Source organism: Tauraco erythrolophus, chromosome 11, assembly GCF_009769465.1.
Source record: "Tauraco erythrolophus isolate bTauEry1 chromosome 11, bTauEry1.pri, whole genome shotgun sequence".
Classification (NCBI taxonomy): Eukaryota; Metazoa; Chordata; class Aves; order Musophagiformes; family Musophagidae; genus Tauraco; species Tauraco erythrolophus.
In genome coordinates this window covers 735,936-753,714 of record NC_141475.1, presented here as the reverse complement: position 1 = coordinate 753,714, position 17,779 = coordinate 735,936, and the positions used below count along the sequence as shown (strand labels likewise).

Genomic DNA, 17,779 nt, shown 5'->3' with positions numbered 1-17,779 from the left:
CTGGCAAAACCTCCCCCCTAAATAACAGACACGAGCACAAGGAAGTCTCTTGTGTTAAGATTTAATAATAATAATAATTAATAATAATAACAACAACGTTTCAAAAACAATGAGTGCATTGTACACAAGATCTGGCATCCAGTGCTTTTTATTGACCGTTTGCTCTCGGAAGTGTCAGTGTACCGAAGACCTGGGGAGTGGTAAGTGGATAAAAAACCCAGTTGGGACCTTTCTCCAGGGAGGGCAGGAGAGAGGGGGCAGCAGGAGGTTCAGAATCGAACAAACGTGGCATCGATCTGCCGGACAGTCGGGAGGGCCAGCATGATTTTGCGCCGGTACTGGGGATCCTTCTGCAAGGGGTTTCGCTCCAGATAGACCGTTTCCAAGTTCTTTGCTCCTTTCAGCTCATCCAGGTCACTCCAGCTCTCGACGAGATTATCGTTCATCTGCAGAGCACACACAGGCACGCTCACACAAACACATCATTCCAAGCAAAGCCTGGTCAGCAGGAACCTGGCCACACCTGCTGCTCAGGAGGACTGCAACTACCCAGGGGCAGGAGCGCTGTACAGTCTTCCTGTGCATGCAAGACAACCCTGTCTACATGATCCTTCTCCCTCTGGAACCTCCGAGATGTGCTTTCCCACCTCACGCTCTAGGCCTCACTATCCATCTCCAACTTCGTCCTCTGGAATCTCCAAGATGTGCTTTCCTGTCTGACACTCCAGGCCTCACTAACCATCTCCGATTTCTCCATGCTGTCCTGGGTTTCCGGCCAAACGCTCCACCCTTTAGTGTACCCAGTCCAACTAGTATGTGGGGAAAGACCCAGCAAGACACTGCGACAGTCTCTTCATACGGTGTCCCAGCCCGTCGGCTGTTCATTTAACACTTGGAAATCTTTATGTCAAGATTACCTTCCCCTGTGACATCTACCTTTACTTTCATGACTTGCCAGGAAACATTAAAAAAAGTCCCAAACTGATGTGAAAAGTGACATTCTCCTCTCCCCTTTACATCACTTTCCCACAAAAAAGTGCTTTTGCGCTCCGGAGCAAGCGCCAAGCTCTCGGATTGAGGCTCTCCTCCTGTCAGCCCAGGAGCTGCCTCGTTGCTGGAATTCCCATGCAAAGGAATTCCCATGGAAGGGGATGAACACTCCAGCTGCCTCCCTGCAGCTAGTTCAGAGAAAGAAAACTGCTTCATCCTTGGCACTGCCAGCATTCCAGCTGAAGATGGCTTTGTGGTTAAGATCCTGGACTAACACTCTGGAGAACTTTTCACTCCCCCACAGCTCATCCCAACATTACTGCAGCCAAGTCACTTGGCCCTCGGATGTCTCGAGTCCCTCACCTGGGCAGGGGGTACTGGGAAACTGTTAGAAGATTCCCACAGTAGCTAGGATTTGGAATTCTGCTTCCTTAAGGTGTTAAGGGACTTTGTTATGTGGCTTCAGCTCTACAGCCAGTGAAGAAAATACAAATTAGTAGATGCAACACTTGTTCACATCAAAGAAAATTCTGCCCTGCTCTCATCAAAAAGCACATAACTTTTTTTTTAAATAAACAGTGTTAAAGCAGAAAAAAGCCAGGATGGCGTTTTCCCGGCTCAGCTAACAGATCTTGGCCAATGCTCTGCTTTGACAAAGGACTCTTTAAACTCACTGGTGCTTTTGCAAAGGAAGTCCAGTGAGGTTAGGATCTTCCTTTCACTTTCTGGAAAGCAAGTGGGAACAGCTGGGCCATGCCTTCTTCTACAAGCAGAGCAATGGCAGAGGAAGACTGGAGGAAACTGCAAAGGATCATGACAGGCATATTTCCTGACCAGACCTGGGAATGACAAGGAGCGGAGCTACTTGGAGTGCCAGAAAGAAACAGCAGCAACTCTAAACAGTCATCTGCCTCCCAGGAATGAAGTAAACCAGCAGATTCTTTTGTTTTCTTGGTACTTATAATGTGAAGGTATCAGCTGTGCTCTAACCACTGCTCCCCACTGGAAGGGTTTCTTTCACCACTGCACAGACATTTCAGGGACCAGCTCCAGCCTGCGCTTACCCAGAATTCCTGCAGCTCTGTTAGGTGACTGATGTTTTCGATCTTCTTGATTCGGTTGGATGCAATGTCCAGCATTGTGAGTTTGTTCTAGGGAAGCAAACACAAAAACATTAGTCCGCATTTCCTTTCACATTCTCCGTCCCGCTTTTTTCAGACCCAGAGCTGGAAACTGTCAGAAGCAAAGACACATTATTCCAGCTGCTTGCATGCAGCACGAGAACCCTCCGTGCCTAAATACAGCAAGGAAGACTGTTTTTAATTAAGCTGGGTGACCGACCTGCCAGAAGCCATGTGATAACATGAAAGCGATTACTGTCTGAACGGCAACTGCCAGCCAATGGCTCCTCAAAAGTCAGCTTTCCTCATAGAAGAAGAGGAATCCATTAAAAATCTGACCGTAGGTGTCCTCCCAAGCAGCAGAGTTGAACAAACTTTTTGCAGCAGGAAACTCGGCAGTTTTAGAAAAAGGGTTTTTCTCCTGCCTTACACACACTAAGTTCCAGGTTGTCTCCGCTCTGACAATGCCAACTACTGCTGGGTGAGAATCAAAAGGCTACGGGCTTCAATCCTATCAGAAACATAGATGGACACGACGGCAAGCCATGCGCCACAGCTTGTCTCTCTTACTCCCAGCTCCATCCATTGTCTTACGGGAAAACCCCTCATGGTTATGTACGAACCGCTGTCCCAAAGGCTGCGGCAGAGACAGCCAGCTGTGGCCATCAGTCTTCCCACTGTGCAAGACCGGCCAGGCTGCTGCATCAACTGCATCCTGTGCTTCCCCTCCCCAGGTCATGAAAACAATTCTACTCCAGTAGATCCGGAGGAGCTTCACCCATGGAAGATATTTTAACATAATAAACACTTGGATCTTTGTGATCTTTTCAAGAGATGCAGGACCCCACGCGTAACTGAGGAACAAAAGCTTCCAGAAGAACACAGCCACCAGTGGGAGCAGCTGAGGGCAACACTTCTGTCACATGTTTAGGAAAAGCCTGCTCACATTGTTCTCCAGTCCCTCGATGACTTCGATGCCATTGTGGCTGAGGTACAACTCGCGCAAATTCACCAAGCTCTGCAGGCCCTCGATCTTGGTCAGACGGTTATTCTGGAAGAGTAACAGTGGTTTAAGTTCACTCTAACCAAACCAAAACCCGAGCGAGTCACTGGCGAAACAGCGCGTCTCTGAAGCGTGGAAGACAGTCTGCTTGAGTCCACACTGGTGCCATGAGCTCAGCTTGTTTGATCTCTGTACCACCGAGGCACAAGGAAGTGCCATGGCAGCCAAAGTCTGTGAGTTCAGAAGAATCAGACTCTGACCTTCCCATCAAAGGTTGTAGCCTGGAAGTTTTCCACCTGGTGTCTTTAGAAACAACAGGCCTACGCGTTGGTAGTGTTCATTTTGGAGGTCTGTTTGATGGAATGGTCAGAAGGGATGTCACAACACTCCAACCCCAACACACTCTGCTGTACATCATTCTCCATGTCCTACAGAACAACGATGCTAACAGGTAGCAACAGGCAGCAGGTATGCCTTTCCTACCAACAGCTGTAAGAGACATCGGAATGCACTAACGCTGTCGTGCGGATGAGAAGGAGACTCAACGACAGACACTAATTAACTTTTATTCCAGCTTTTAAAAAGGAAGAAACTTCCCATAAGCTCATAAAGGACAGATTTCGTTTAGCACAGGCTTGTTCACATTTCTCCCCTCTTCAGGAAGAGGGTAGTGACACTGAGCCCACTGCCATTGTAACGGCTTCCCTGGCGTAACTCACGTGATGTTATTGCAATATGTTAGGAAACAGTACTTCAGGAAGGAAACGAGGGATAACACTCATTTTCTGTTCTCTCTTCCATAAATATTAAACATTTGTTTTATCATTTTATCAGTCTGTCAATCTCATTTAGTAGGAAAGGATGAGAAAAGACAGCACAGAGAACATCACACTTGCTGCCAGTACAGGAGTTTGACTTAAACACTGCAGATCTGCTGATTCAGAAGAGCTTGTCACAAATTACAAGCCGGTTCATGCGACCAAGGCCTGTTCAAAACACAACAGTACGAAGCAGAACCAATACCTGTATACTGAGCACAGCCAGATTTGTCAGCGCATCCAAGTTCTGGAGCTTGGTGATTTTATTCTTCCCAAGGAACAGGCTGTCAAGATTAGCCAGGGCATCGATGTTTTCGATCGCCTGCAAAATGACCACAGGAGACCATTACTGCTGTGAGGCAGAACTCCAACCTGGAGATGCTGCTGGCATTTTACAACCTCAACCCACGGAGCTGCACTCCTGAGAAACACAGGTTTGCCAGTTCCACAGCACAAAGCGTGCACGAGGTGGGGCCTCCCCTGCGACCCGAGAGCGGAGCAGGCGCAGGGCTCCGTGCGGTGACGGTGAGCCTCAGCCAGTGGGACAGCTGGCTTGGTGCTCTGTCCCACCTCTTGCCTTCACTGTCCAGGCAGCAAAGAACAAAAAGGATCAGGCAGCACAGAAAGTGACATTCCCTCGGCCACGAGGTGTATCCGGGGAAGGAGAGACTGATTTGTGAAGCAAGAAAAATCTGTCACTAGTGAACAGAAAGAGAATCTGGGAGGAGAAAATACCATTTGCAAATTTAGTCCCGGCCATCAGTGACTGCATAACACGGAGGTAAGATGTTTAGCTTCTCTGCACAAGAATTTCTCTGTCATAAGCAAGGTTAACTGTCTCATGGGCGTAGGGGTTAATATATTTAACCACTGGCTATACACTCATGCTACTGGCAGAACACACACACCGATTTAAGTGATGTACACATTTTAAATATCCATGCTACTGGCAGCACATATACACTATACCAGTTTAAGTCCTGAGCTCAGCCTCCAGTGGGAGAAAATAGGGATCTCTGTGAGGCATCGAGAAGAACCACATTATTTATTTATGAAGCGAAGGGCACCAGAAAGCACGAAGAGATGAGAGAGAAAAAAGGGCAAGGGAAAAGGGTGGGCTTAGAAAAGGCTCCTGTAAATGGACGGAAAGGAAACACTTTTTTTTGCAGGGGAAAGCCTCTTAATTCAAATAAGGCGCTGTCAAAAGAGACAAGGATTTTAAAACCAGACTTCAGCTCACAGAAGAAGGAGGATCTAGATACACACACAGCTGTGCATCTGTGCTCAAGCACCTTGTGACATCTCAGCTTTGCCACATCCTCCGTGCCTGGCAGAGCTGCAGAGACTAGTAGTGCTGGTGAGACAGGCCACCAGGTCCTGGCACCACTCGGGTTACTCTGCGTGTAACCGTGTGCACACACACGCACCTTTACCTGTGCAGGTACAAAGGCAGTAAAAGGAAGATGGACACAAATACACACAACGGGAATTTACGGATACGCTCCAGAAAGGAAAGAAAGAAGTGTTTCAACCTCCATCCCACAATGGTCAGATTCAACACAAGGTGTTTATCAGCTCCTAGTTGGATTCACCCTCCTTCTAGCCTGTGGACTTACCCCTGTTTTGACATTGCAAGAAAAGAATAGATTTGTTGCTCATTGGTAGCTCCATCAGCCCTGAGGAGGAAATACTAGTGACTCCAAGAATACTTACAATAAATACCCAGGGGAAAAAAAAAGCTACCAAAAAGCCACATTAAGTGAGAGTACGAAACAGATGGACGGGGGGGAAAAAATGTAGGAGCAAAAAAAGGAAGTGCTTGCCTTATGGTTGCCTCAGTCCCACTTTGGGAAAAAAGCATGAAAATGCATCAGCTCCAGCACAAAGTTCTGCTTCCCCATCATCCATCCAAAAGGACCAGAACTAAAAGTGCTCAGTAAGCCATGACGGACTTCGGGGTAAATCTCTCCCAAGGGTCAGAGTGTGCAGCAAGATGACCACGACGGCGTCACTGCAGAAGCTTTAACGCACAGGGACTAGTCTATCGGGCACCTCGGAGCCAGGAAGGCTGCCTGACAGACAGCCCACAGGCTCTCACCCTACAGAGTTAAGGACATGCCCACCCATAAAGTTTTCTGTTGGGAGGGTGACTTGGCTAATTAATAGAGTTCCAGCTGCCCCATAATAACACGAGATGCATTTCTTCACGCCCAGCCTGGGCGCAGGCTACTCACTCCAGTAAAGTAATCAGAAGCACAGAACAGAAGCCAGAATAGAATTAACAGATAAACAGAAAAAACGTTAAAAATAAAGTGATTTAAGAAGCTTGTGCTACCCACACAGTGGTAACTCCAGGTGTTTCGGTTGTTTTGTTTTGACAATACGCTCAGGCTCAGCACTGAGAAAACACACGTAAAATAAATCCAACCTTAACAGATTTTCTTTGGCTTGCCAACACTGGTGGCCGTGTACCGCCTAAGGGTCAATTCAGAAATCTTTTTGCACAAGGTAACGATGCTTAGACATGGAATACAGCCCAGCTTTGCCTAATCCAGCTCCTGAAATGCAAGGATCAGTGTGCTTAGCCCGTTACGTTTCAGAAAAAAGGAAAGCACATCTCTAACTCACGCTCCCAACCTACGCCAGCGCTAAGGCTCCTCATCGCTGGTCTGATCTGGCTGATGTTCTCACACTTATTTATTCCCCTAAATAACTTCATTTCCAAAGGAGAAATTCCTTCGGATGGAAAAGAAGCCAGTCCAGTTTAGCTTTAGGAGCAAAATAAAGTTTTTTTTCTTTCTAGGAAGAGAAGCATGCTTCCACAAGGCTTGAAATACAAACGGTTATTTTCCTGCTTTCCCTTCCAGCATAAGAAGGAATTTTTCAGAGGTTGTAAATGGGGAGTGCCAACTCAGACAATTTTCAGGTTGGAATGTGCTCATCTGTAGCAAGTCTTTTCTAAAGTACATATAACTGGAAAAGCTTCTAAAAATACTAGTTCACTTTGCCTGTTGCAGGTCTTCTGTGTCCTCTGTTTCACCAGTTCTCTTCCAAACTGGGCAAGATGCAGGAAACCCTTGAGCACTGGAGAGACTATTCAGAACTGCTTCCTCTTAAGGTGCATGGATTTCAAATCACCTACATTGAAAAGGCCTCAAACTACTTTTTTTTTTTAAAAAAAGTAATCAGCAGTACTGTATCAGGTTTTTGAGGCGTTTCAGAGCAAAGCCTCAAGAAAATCTTTTTCTTGTGTGAGACTGACTGACATAGTAGGTTACCAGTTACACGTAAAAAATCAAACTAGAATTAAATTTGCACTTGAATAGGTTTTATCGACACAGCATCAACCTCTAGGAAGGTAAGAGCAAACAGTAATTCCTTGTTTTGACAGGCTTGGCTCTCCAGCAGGACAAAACCATCGTCTGCAAAAGGCAACACCTAGGGGATAGTCATGGTTTGATGTGGGGGAAGGTTCTGGGGGCAGGAGCTGGCCACCAGACCGGACTCCCAACCCCCTTGGGGTTGAGCCAATCGGCGCCTCTGCGAATTGCCCTATTTACGTCGGGACAAAGGAACTGGAAAGATGTGCCTTTGCACAGGAGCGAGGAGAAGGGACGGGGGCACGGCCCCCGCTCCCTGGCAGCGGCCCAGGCCGGTGCCACCCGCTGAGGATGGCCGCCATGGAGCCGTTGGGGGAACATGGGGAGAGCCCCGCTCCCAGGGTGCCCACTGGGTGGAGTTCACCCAGAGAGGACTGAGATCTGAGAGAAATGGCCACACCGACACCAGGTCAGTGAAGATGGAGAGGGACGAGGTGCCGGAGCTGAGTTTCCACTGCAGCTGGTGGCGAGATGGCAGCGGCTCCCTGCAGCCAGGACAGACTCAGTGGGGCACAGACCCACTCGCAGCCCAGGGAGAACCCACATCAAGAAGAGATGCCTGAGTCTGAGGACGGTATGCATCTAGAGCCTGTGGGATGACCCCCATCGGTGGGGAAGTGTTTTGTTTACAGGAGAAGCCTGAGCCTGAGGACAGTCGAGAAGCATGGGCACAGGCAGAGGTGCATTTATGCACTGATGCATTTAGAGTCGATATGACGACCCACGCCGGAGCGAGTGGCAACAGCTCCCTAAGAATCCGAGACTGTAGTAAAGCCCGCACTGGGGCAATCCGATGGGGAAGGATTGCATCCTGCGGGTAGGACTCATGTTGGAGAAGTTTGTGGATTTTCCTCGTGAGTAGGGGATCCACTGGAGCAAGGGAAAATGGTGTAAGGATTCCCCCTCCTTTAAGAGAGGAGCGGCAGTAACAACATGGGATGAACTGACCTGCACTCCCCCATTCCCTGCCCGCTGTGCTGCTGGGGGGAGGAGGCAGAGCCAGGAAGAAAAGGAAAGGGAGGTGAAGAGGTGTTGTTTTTAAGATCTGGCCTTGTTTTCTTTTTATCCTTTTAAGTAACTGGTTTTGCCTGTCTTTATTCTTTAAGTAACTGTTAATAAACTGTTTTGCTTTAAGAAAGCTGAGTCCGTGTTGCCTGGGACCACGGTTGGTGGGTGCTCCCTCTGTTCTTGCCTCAACCCTCAGTCCTTTTATTATATTTTTCTCCTCTCTCACTTTACTGGAGTGAGAGTGTGGAGTTTAGTTGCCGGATTGGCCTAAACCCACGACAGGGATGCAGGAGTACACTGAAGAGAGAAATTCATAAAGAGTAATTAGTAGCCAGGCACGACACACATACATAATTAATGGATCCAGCACGCACAGCAATAAGCAATTACACGGTAAATGACTGGAACAATAAAACCAAAATTGCAAGAAAAAGCCAAGGAAGTGCACTTTCAGACAAGGCAAACTGCAACCCAAGAGCTCAGAACCGACACCTCGTAGAACAAGCCTACCCGAATGCGATTGGATCCCAATTCTAACATCTGTAGCATCTGCAAGTTGCTCAAATTCTCAATTTTGCTGATTTTGTTGTTGACAAGGAAGAGTTTTTTAAGTTGGGTAAGCCGATCGAGTCCTTCGATGTGTCGCAAAACGTTGAAGGAGATGTCCAGGATCCTGAGGTAAAACAAAACAAAGGTCTCCTCAGTTCAGAAGGCATTGATGATTCTGGACGAGACACTTGTGAATCGGTGGGGAATCTCATTACCTGCAGACATCAAACACTTTGCTAGGCCTTGGAGCTAGAGTCAGAAGCGTCATTGCTTCTTATCAGAAATTAAAACAAATATAGCTTTCAAAACACTTCTGTAGCGTGTCAAGGGAGAAAAAATAAAATAAAATCTGTCACATGCAGAAGATAAGCCATCATTTTGCCCAGGTGTGGAGCTGCCACTGTGAGAGGAAGCCAGTCTTCAGTGCTGCACATTCCTTGTGAAAGGTCTGTGCCTACAAGATCTGCCTCTGACAGGACAATGTCAAGGTCTCTCACAAGCATGAATTAGTTGATTGTAGGAAGTAGGCCAGTCCTCCTCAGCCCAGTGGGAACGGTTTTGTAATGTATCTCCAGAGTGATCACGGACTGGGAAGAGCACTACTCCTTCCCTAAAACCCTCCAAGAAAAGTCCCAGTCTCACCTGAGATCTCTGGCCATTTTCTGCAGGAATAAAATCCTGTTACATGGAGCGCTTGCAGCCACGAGCAAGGGGTGCCTGAGCACCTCCACATCTCCACAGAAGGTGCAACCACCCACCATTCTTGCTGCCTCACACTACACACGTTTCACTTCCAGCTGACTGCCCCTGGTGAGCTTCAGGATAACGAAACCAGTTTACTGCACAGGTTATATACCAATGGAGAACAGACATGATCCTCCACAGAGCACCCGAATGAATGGTGAGAAAGGCCTGGATGATCAACACTGGAGTCAAGTACAGCATGAGTAACTCGGTGAGTAGCAAACCACCCTCAGCCTAATCCTGGTGATTCCCCTGGACTCACTCAAGCTCCACCAGAGACTCCAAGTTCTCGATCTTGCGAATTTGATTGTCATAGAGATCCAGTTCCCGCAAGGTCTGCAATTGCTCCAGGTTCTCCATGCGCTTGATCAAATTCTGACGGAGACACAGAGTCTAATAGTTGGGGAAAGGTTCAAAAACAAACAGGAAAATGGATGTGAATGACAGCATGTAATGCCTTTTGGCATACAGGCAGTAAGGGTTTGGGGTTTTCCTCATTAAATTTTGTGGGGGTTTTGTTTGGTTTTCATTTTTGGTTTTAGGAGAATCTTTTATTGGTTTATTTCAACTCCACAGAAGGAAATCTTTTAACCACAAAGATGGTCAGACACCAGAACAGCAGCCCAGACAGGCCATGTAATCTCCACCCTTGGAAAGACTCAAGAGCTTGACTGGAGAAGGCCTGAAGCAACATGCTCTAACTGGACCTGCTTTGAGCAGGGGTTTACTGGAGACCTCCACAGGCCCTTTCCAATCTGCGTTATCCCATGTTCAACCTGTGTGCAAGTACAGACTGCATCTCTTAGGACGAGCCCTGACGCGTTGTCGCTCATCCACTTCCAAGACCAACCTGAAAAACCCCAGGATTTTTATTCCTACTTGACAGATGGGTAAACACTACCTCCTTCAGTTAAACGTGAAGTGAACTCGTTAGGATCTCAGCCGAAAAGAGACACCTCTATCTGTCCTCTTATAGGTCAGACACGCAAAATCTCCAAGAGGCATTCCTGATTCCTTAGGACTGTTACCTTCACTTTCTTGAGCACCTCAAATCCTTCGATCTTCCCAATTCGGAAATGATTCAAGTCAACATCCTGAAAGGGAAATGGAGGGATTCAGCAGTCGTTTCAAAACACTCTTCAAAGATCAACCTGGTATTTTGTTCTACGGAAAATTGTCTTACAAAACACGTGTCCCATTAAAGCTTCCCTTCAAAGAGCTTGTGAAAAGTGGGATTGGCGTACGATTTCTATGACCACAGGTGAAGCACGTGGCCTAAGCTTGCTAACTGCAAACACAGTACTTGCAAAAAGGCAACAGCCCCTTTCTGAGTCCAAGCATTGTTTCGCCAAAATTAGAAATCTCTTGCAGTAAATCCCGAATTCACCGAGACAGACAGATTCTGCTGTGTAGCATGACTGAAGTGTTGCATAAAATTCTCTTACCCACTTTGCTAGGGCTTAACCAGAGCACTCCTTGCTATTTCCAGTTCCAGGCCTCAGATGCACAGAAATCACTGACAGTTCAGACAATCTGGTGGTTCTGTGAACATTAACTCTGCACTGGCAATCGGCTGATGCAGCCCCAGATGTTCCAACCTTGCAAGTCAGTCAAAGAGAAACAGAGCACTCCACCACCCAAGCTCACAAACTCCCCAGCTAACAGGCTCATGAGGTTGCTGGTGCCAAGGCACGATGCCAGTTAAGTCGCTGGGCCTGTTACAAAGCATAGCTCTGACAGCAGCCATCAGTTCATTGAAGATATTCCCACAAAAGCTCGCAGCCTGGAGCACAGCCTCGCTTTCAGTGCTCAATTTACAATTCTGAATTACTAACACAGCGTTTCATCAAGAATAAAACACCCCTACTTCCAGTCTAAAGGCTCTGAGTCAATCCCAGGGAAGATTACGATAGCCAGCATCCTCGGAAGAGTTAGATCCTTTAACCAGGTTTCAATACTCGCCTTTGCCTACGTTTTCTTCCCGCTGTATAAAGCCCACAAGGACAAAAATCTGCCTTTACCTCAGCTTCTGGGTCCAGGCTGATTGTCTCCATGTCCACTGGTGTCTCTGCTTCTCCTGCAGAACAAGCAAATACATTATCAACTTCTGCTACCTGACAGCTGAAAGCAGAATCACAACAGCTAGCAACCGGAGAGACAATGGGAGCAAACGCTCCTCGGAAGGAGAAACACAGTTCGGATTCTCTGCTGCATTAAAAATACACTTCACCTATTTGGCTTTCAGCATTGACAACTAGTGGTGGAAAAATATCTTAACAACAGAATTTTGTGCCTAGATGCAAAAGAGGGAAAGAACAGCAGCTTCCCCAGCCTGCCTATGTGGCTACTGAACGCTGGCTCAAGACTGATCTGGGCAGGATTCCTTTTTTTCACACCTGGGGCCATCATCCCTCTGAAGATACACCGTTCAAAGTGTCTACGCTCTCCGACAACTTAATACAACATTGCCAAGAAGGAATCTGAACTGTCTAGTGATACTGCCAAGAATGACCAAGCAGCTCAACAATTCCACCCTCCAGCTTTTCTTTCACAAATACTGCCAGGGTATGTCCATCTTGTGCATGCTTTTGCACGGATCTCCCTTATTCTGTTTAACTAAACTCACTAACATACCAGAAAACAGTTTCTCACACTGCATATATTTTCTTGGGAAATGCCTTTGTAGCTCTGGAAGACAGCCCGACATTTGCTGTGCTTCTATCCCAGCACAAGAGGGAGCGAAGTTTCCTGGATAAATCATACTGAGCGATTCATGCCCCATCCCCGTTTGTTGAAGACCGTGTGCTGGTTGCATCAATTTCCAAGGCAAGTCTAATTTGACTTTGCAAATCACAGAATGGTTTGAGTTGGAAGGGACCTCAAAGATCATCTAGTTCCAACCCCCCTGCCATGGGCAGGGACACCCTCCACTACACCAGGTTGCCCAAAGCCTCATCCAACCTGGCCTTGAACACTTCCAGGAATTGGGCATCTACAACTTCTCTGGGCAACCTGTGCCAGTGCCTCACCACCCTGAGACGGAAGAATTTCTTCCTTAGATCTGATCTAAAACAGGCACACAACATGCAGCTCCTTTCCACTTCCCGTGTGCAGCTTCAGCACGTACTACCAAAAAACCCAAGGAACTTTAATTACAGTCACATCCCAAATGCTTGGCATGAACCCCTGCATTACTGGATGCAAGCTTATTCCATTAATCCAGAAGTAACGACTATTTTTGTAGCCCAGCACGGTTACAACATCCTTGTAAACGCAAAATGGCCCCTACACTTAACGAGTGTTTTTCCTACTGATTCCTGGCAATCCTTAGTGGCATTGTAAGGAAGAACAGTACAAGCATTACAATTTTTAACACTGCCAAACTCCGAGGTGTTTGGTAGCTCCACACATCATCACTCAGCTACTGCTCTCACCTCTCAACCAGCACCCTAGCTGAATTTACAGCCAATAGGATCACAGCCCAAGTTTGGAACGACAGTTATTTGAGATGTCACCTAAAAAACCCAAACTATTCCCCTTCTAGCAGTAAGTTAGTGCTCGTGGTGAAAGAACTTCTTTTGAGACTTTAAAGTATTGTCCAACAGTAAAGCCAGTTAAAAAATTCTTAAAAAAAAAAATGCAAGTCAAAAACATTCTTCAACCTTGTTTGGCTGGGCAGGCTCCTCTATAAAGTTACGTGCTTCACCACAGCGCCCATTACAGACCCTTTACACACATTTGGTCTGGGCAGTGTGTTGAACACTCTGTTCTGGGATCTGTCAAAGGGTATTTGTGCCCTATGGCTTTAAGTGACCAGGCTGGAACGGCCAGTGTGGGAAAAAACCCACTTGAGTCCGAAGGTGCAAAACCAAATCACCCAGGATACATGGATCGAATTCACTGAAATAAAAGCAACTTAAAACAGAACACAGAGGCACTAGTATTTCTGTAGTAAGGCAAATTCTCATCAAGTTTACATACTGTGTATAAAGCACTCTCCATGGAGCAGCCTGAGTGAGACATGCACACTGATAACACTGATAAATCACTACTCATATGATATGTTAAAGTACATTTTCTCTCAAAGAAGAGAAACAAAAAAGGTTCCAGCAAAGTTAACCTCATCAATTGTCACCCAACATTTTATTCATGAGCCAAGTGGGCATAAAACACCCGAGACCGACCCTTCTACGATCACGTTACAAACGGAACTGCAGTTTTCCCTGGAAGTGTTCAAGGCCAGGTTGGATGGGGCTTTGGGCAACCTGGTGTAGTGGAGGGTGTCCCTGCCCACGGCAGGGGGGTTGGAACTGGATGATCTTTGAGGCCCCTTCCAACCCAAATCATTCCATGATTCTATGGCTCACAGAGGTTTAGTCCACAATTTTTAGTGCAGCAGGTTTCTCAAGGGGAAAGCACGTCGCTCTGGCAGTGAGGTTACTGAAGCGAGTTTTTGTGCAACCCACGCCTGCAAGCTACACGGCTTTGCAGATGTAGGAAAACCCCACGGCATGCAGGAAACCCGAATTCCGCCGCACAGAACGGCAGCTACTGAGTTATGTAAGTTCACAGCACCACAAGCATTCCAAGCAACCAGAAGCCTAACGACACTTTTTCACTGCATATGCATGAGAACCATCACAAACAGCCAAGTTACAAGCCTCCTGAAGAGAGGCACTATTCCTCAGAGAAGTAGCTAAATGATGGATTTGAAATTCCAGCTGCTTCAGCTCTTTCTATTTACGATCTTCTGTGAAAAGTGTGGAAAACTTCCTTTTCCTTGCAGCTGAGGAACACCAAGCTGGCTGCGGAAGCTAACTCAAGTGTTCCAAAATCATTGCTCTGCTTGCTTTCTGCCCTGGTAGGCATTTTCTGAACCTCAGCTGCTCGAAAGAAGTAGTAACGACACAGTCGTTATATCACACAGTACCCAGTGACCAAATCAGACTGTGTTTTCCTTGCTTTCATTGCAATAAAAGCACGTCCCTTGAAGTATTTTCTCTAATATTCTAATTCCCAGGGGAATGATGTACAAAATATAACCTCAAACGCACAGCTGAGTTACATGAGCTGAGCAAACCTTCCATGCTACCTGCACGCAAAGGAAAACTGGGACTGACTGCTCCGCGCTTCTATTAACTACACAATTTGTGAGGTGTGTCTTGCACCTTTACAGACATCAGCACAGCATTTTGTAATTAATATACAGGGGTTTTTAGAATCAACAATTAATTAAGACCTAGACAGAGTTAATTTAGTTAGGAGATGAGATTTAAAACTCTCATAGTAATTCACTAGCTTGGAAAATACTTTTGCAAATTCTAATGGGCAAAGTTAACATGAGGAGGGATGTGCAGAGTCCAAAAGGATTACAATTTGCTGCAGAAGAGTTGCTGTGCTATTTCACATCCATTTCCAGACCAGTAACAACCACGTGAAGGCCTCTATCAAAAGGCTGCTATTACATCTCAGAGTGTTAGCCAGCGCCAAAAGCGCAGCTCATGCTGCCACAGAGGAGCTTCAGAAATGGATCTGCTCTGACAAATTCCATGCAAGCTGCTGAAAAGCAAACCTTTCCAGCCAACACAGGCTTAAAAAAGTCTGTCAACCTTTCTCTTCAATGTTCTAACACAAACAGTAAAAACAGCGGCAAAAGTTTAAAGTCAGGAAGACACAGACAGACATCATTTTGGCATCTTAGAATTTTTAAACTAAAAAAATTAAATCAACAGCTTCCTTCAAACTCTTTGCCTTCCAAAGGAATCTGCCAACTCCTTAGGTAGAAAGCTACACACTCTAAAACAGAATTATGAAAAGCTTTTTATTTTTAATGAACATTTCCTGCATCTTTCCACAGAAAGTTACTACGCTTCCACAAAAAACCCTATGAATAAAAGTGTTTTGCATTCTGATATTAAAGATTTCAAAGAGAAACGTGGCTGGATAAATAAAGAAAAGAAAAAACGAAGGTCTAGTAACAGTGATTCCATAAAAAGAAGGCAGCTTTATTTTAGAAACAACACCACTATCATTTATTTATTTGTAAAGAAGCTGCTCCAGGGCAGATTCAGGTTGTTGGTGAACATGGCTACAACCACCACAAAGCCACAGGAAACCCAACGGACTGACCCACGTACAACTCTGGCAAGACAACACGACCGTTTCTGCTGGCAAAGTACCTGTGGAGTTCTCGCCATTCTGCTCGTCCCGCAGGCTCTGCTGGCTGAGGTCTGTCACCAAGCGCACCGCCTGCTTCTTCCCTTCTTCATCTCCCGACTCCTCCGACTCGATCCGCTTGTCAACTGTGTGAGACACGCAACGGCAAAACAAGGCTATTTTCAGATGGAGGGACAAGGCAGCAAGCAGAGGTAATAACCAGGATTCACATATACCACTATGCAGTTAGTAGAAATCCTAAGTTAACTAAATGAAAGGTTTAGTCTTAAATAAAAGGCCTCTTACCCCTTGTTTCTACTTTGATTTTGGATGCACTTTTTCCTCCCATCACATCTTCCTAAAACCAACAATCTGGGAAGAAGACTGGAGGAAAAAGGAAATTTCTTAGATCAACGAAGTGCAATTCCAAAGATTACGGAGATGGAATTAGAACTATTACATCGCAAAAGCTTTTAGAAAAAGATCAGTATCATGTACAAGAGTACCAATGACACAAAGAAGTGAAGGCATCAAAAAAAAAAAAAAAATCCCTGCAGATAAAAGCAACCGTCTCCCCAGCACAGCCTGCGAGACCCCTTCACCCCTTCCCCAAACTCCAGTGGCCATCCTGGCCCTGGGGACCTGAAGCTCCTCACTCCTCCTCGGCCCCCCCTCAGTACTCGCTCTCGTTTCACAGGCCGGCTGAGGAAAAGCAACGCCATGCCAGGGGATTTCCTCCTTGTTATCTTTATTTTTCACGTCGCGGTCACCTCCACAAACCCACTGCTTCCAGCCCTCGCGCGTGGAGCCCCGGGGGGGCCAGGGCACCGCGCCATGCCCCAGGTAACCCCCCGGCCCGGCTCGGAGGCCCCCCAGGGGCCCGTCTCTCCTGGGCAGTCGCCCTCGGAGCAGCCACTCGCCCTCGGGGTGGCTACTCGCGGGCTGCCCGGCCGCGGAGGGCCCCAAGCCCCGCCGCGCGCAGCTGGCAGCCGCCCCACCGAGCGGCGGTGCCCGAGCGGCGGGGCGGACCATCCCGACCCCCGCAGCGGCCGCAGCCGTGCCGGCCCCCACCGGGCTCTCACCCTCCATCATCTCCTGCAGTCCGTCCCCGCTCTCCGCCGCCATATTCCTTCTCCTCCCACCGCCCCCTTCCGGAAACCGCCCCAACCGTCGCGCCAGCCAATCAGAGCCCACCGCTGGCGCCGCGCCGCAACCAATCACCTCTGCAGGGGGTGGGCTGAGGGGGCGGGGAAAAGCGCCGGCCGCTGGCCATTGGCGCGCATGCGCCCCGCGGCCTTCTGGGAGCTGTAGTTCTCCGCCGGCGGGGCGGGAAGCCGCCGTGGCGCCGCAGCAGCAGCTGGGGACGTGCTCCCCCCTCACCAGCGCCTTGGGCCTGCCTGAGGCGTTACGGGCTGCTGCCGGCCCCGTCGCTCCGTCTACACGTTCTTCGGAGGATGGCTGTCAGCCTGCGGAGGGGTCTTCCGCCCGCAGCCTTCCACCCGCGGAGCGGGGAGCCCGGGGGAGGTCAGGCGGGGCAGCCGGGGGTCGGCCTGTGGTGGCGGCGGGGGAAGGAGAGGCTGGAGGCGGCGCGGGATTCCCTGACGCCGCATCAGTTTTGCCTCCTCCCGCGCTGGCACCCCATTGGCTTCCCGCCGTGCCGCTCTCCCATCGCCTTCGCTTATTGGGCGACGCGGCGGCCGAGTCCCGCCCCCCGCTTCCTGGCGCCCGCGGGCCGTGTGGCGGCCGCCCTGAGCAGCGGTGGTGGTTCTGGTGGGGCGGGCGGTTCCCTGGGCGGGAGGGAGGCTGTGCTGGCTCCACGCTGGGAATTCCTTCCCTGATTTCCAAAGCTGTTGCGTTTAAACCGGGCAGGAACGGGGCGGGAGTGCTAGCTGGGCGCTCGGTAGCTCCTGCCAATATGGTGGAGGCGCCCTGTGGGTCGCAGGTGTCCTGTGCCGCCTGGGCAGGGTGCCAGCGGACAGAGTCACCTTTGTGCCTTTGTGTTAACGACAC

General features: G+C 48.3%; 1 protein-coding gene across 4 annotated transcripts; it reads right to left on the bottom strand.

The window, feature by feature from the left end:
- Positions 1 to 103: 103 nt before the first annotated feature.
- Positions 104 to 16,895, bottom strand: PPP1R7 (protein phosphatase 1 regulatory subunit 7). 4 transcript variants are annotated; one of them, XM_086618120.1, is made up of 11 exons: positions 16,852 to 16,895; positions 15,793 to 15,915; positions 15,223 to 15,228; positions 11,635 to 11,687; positions 10,642 to 10,707; positions 9,876 to 10,006; positions 8,831 to 8,993; positions 4,138 to 4,254; positions 3,058 to 3,162; positions 2,055 to 2,141; positions 104 to 446 (listed from the first exon to the last, which is right to left on the bottom strand). In XM_086618120.1, the coding sequence occupies exons 1-11, from the start codon at positions 16,892 to 16,894 to the stop codon at positions 270 to 272; spliced, it is 1,071 nt and encodes a 356-aa protein (XP_086474246.1). In that variant the 5' UTR covers position 16,895; the 3' UTR covers positions 104 to 269. The 4 variants fall into 4 exon arrangements, with proteins under 4 accessions (XP_086474246.1, XP_086474243.1, XP_086474244.1 ...); XM_086618117.1 differs by lacking the exon at positions 15,223 to 15,228 and adding an exon at positions 16,076 to 16,153 and having other exon boundaries at positions 11,635 to 11,690; positions 16,852 to 16,881; XM_086618118.1 differs by lacking the exon at positions 15,223 to 15,228 and having other exon boundaries at positions 11,635 to 11,690.
- Positions 16,896 to 17,779: the final 884 nt, after the last annotated feature.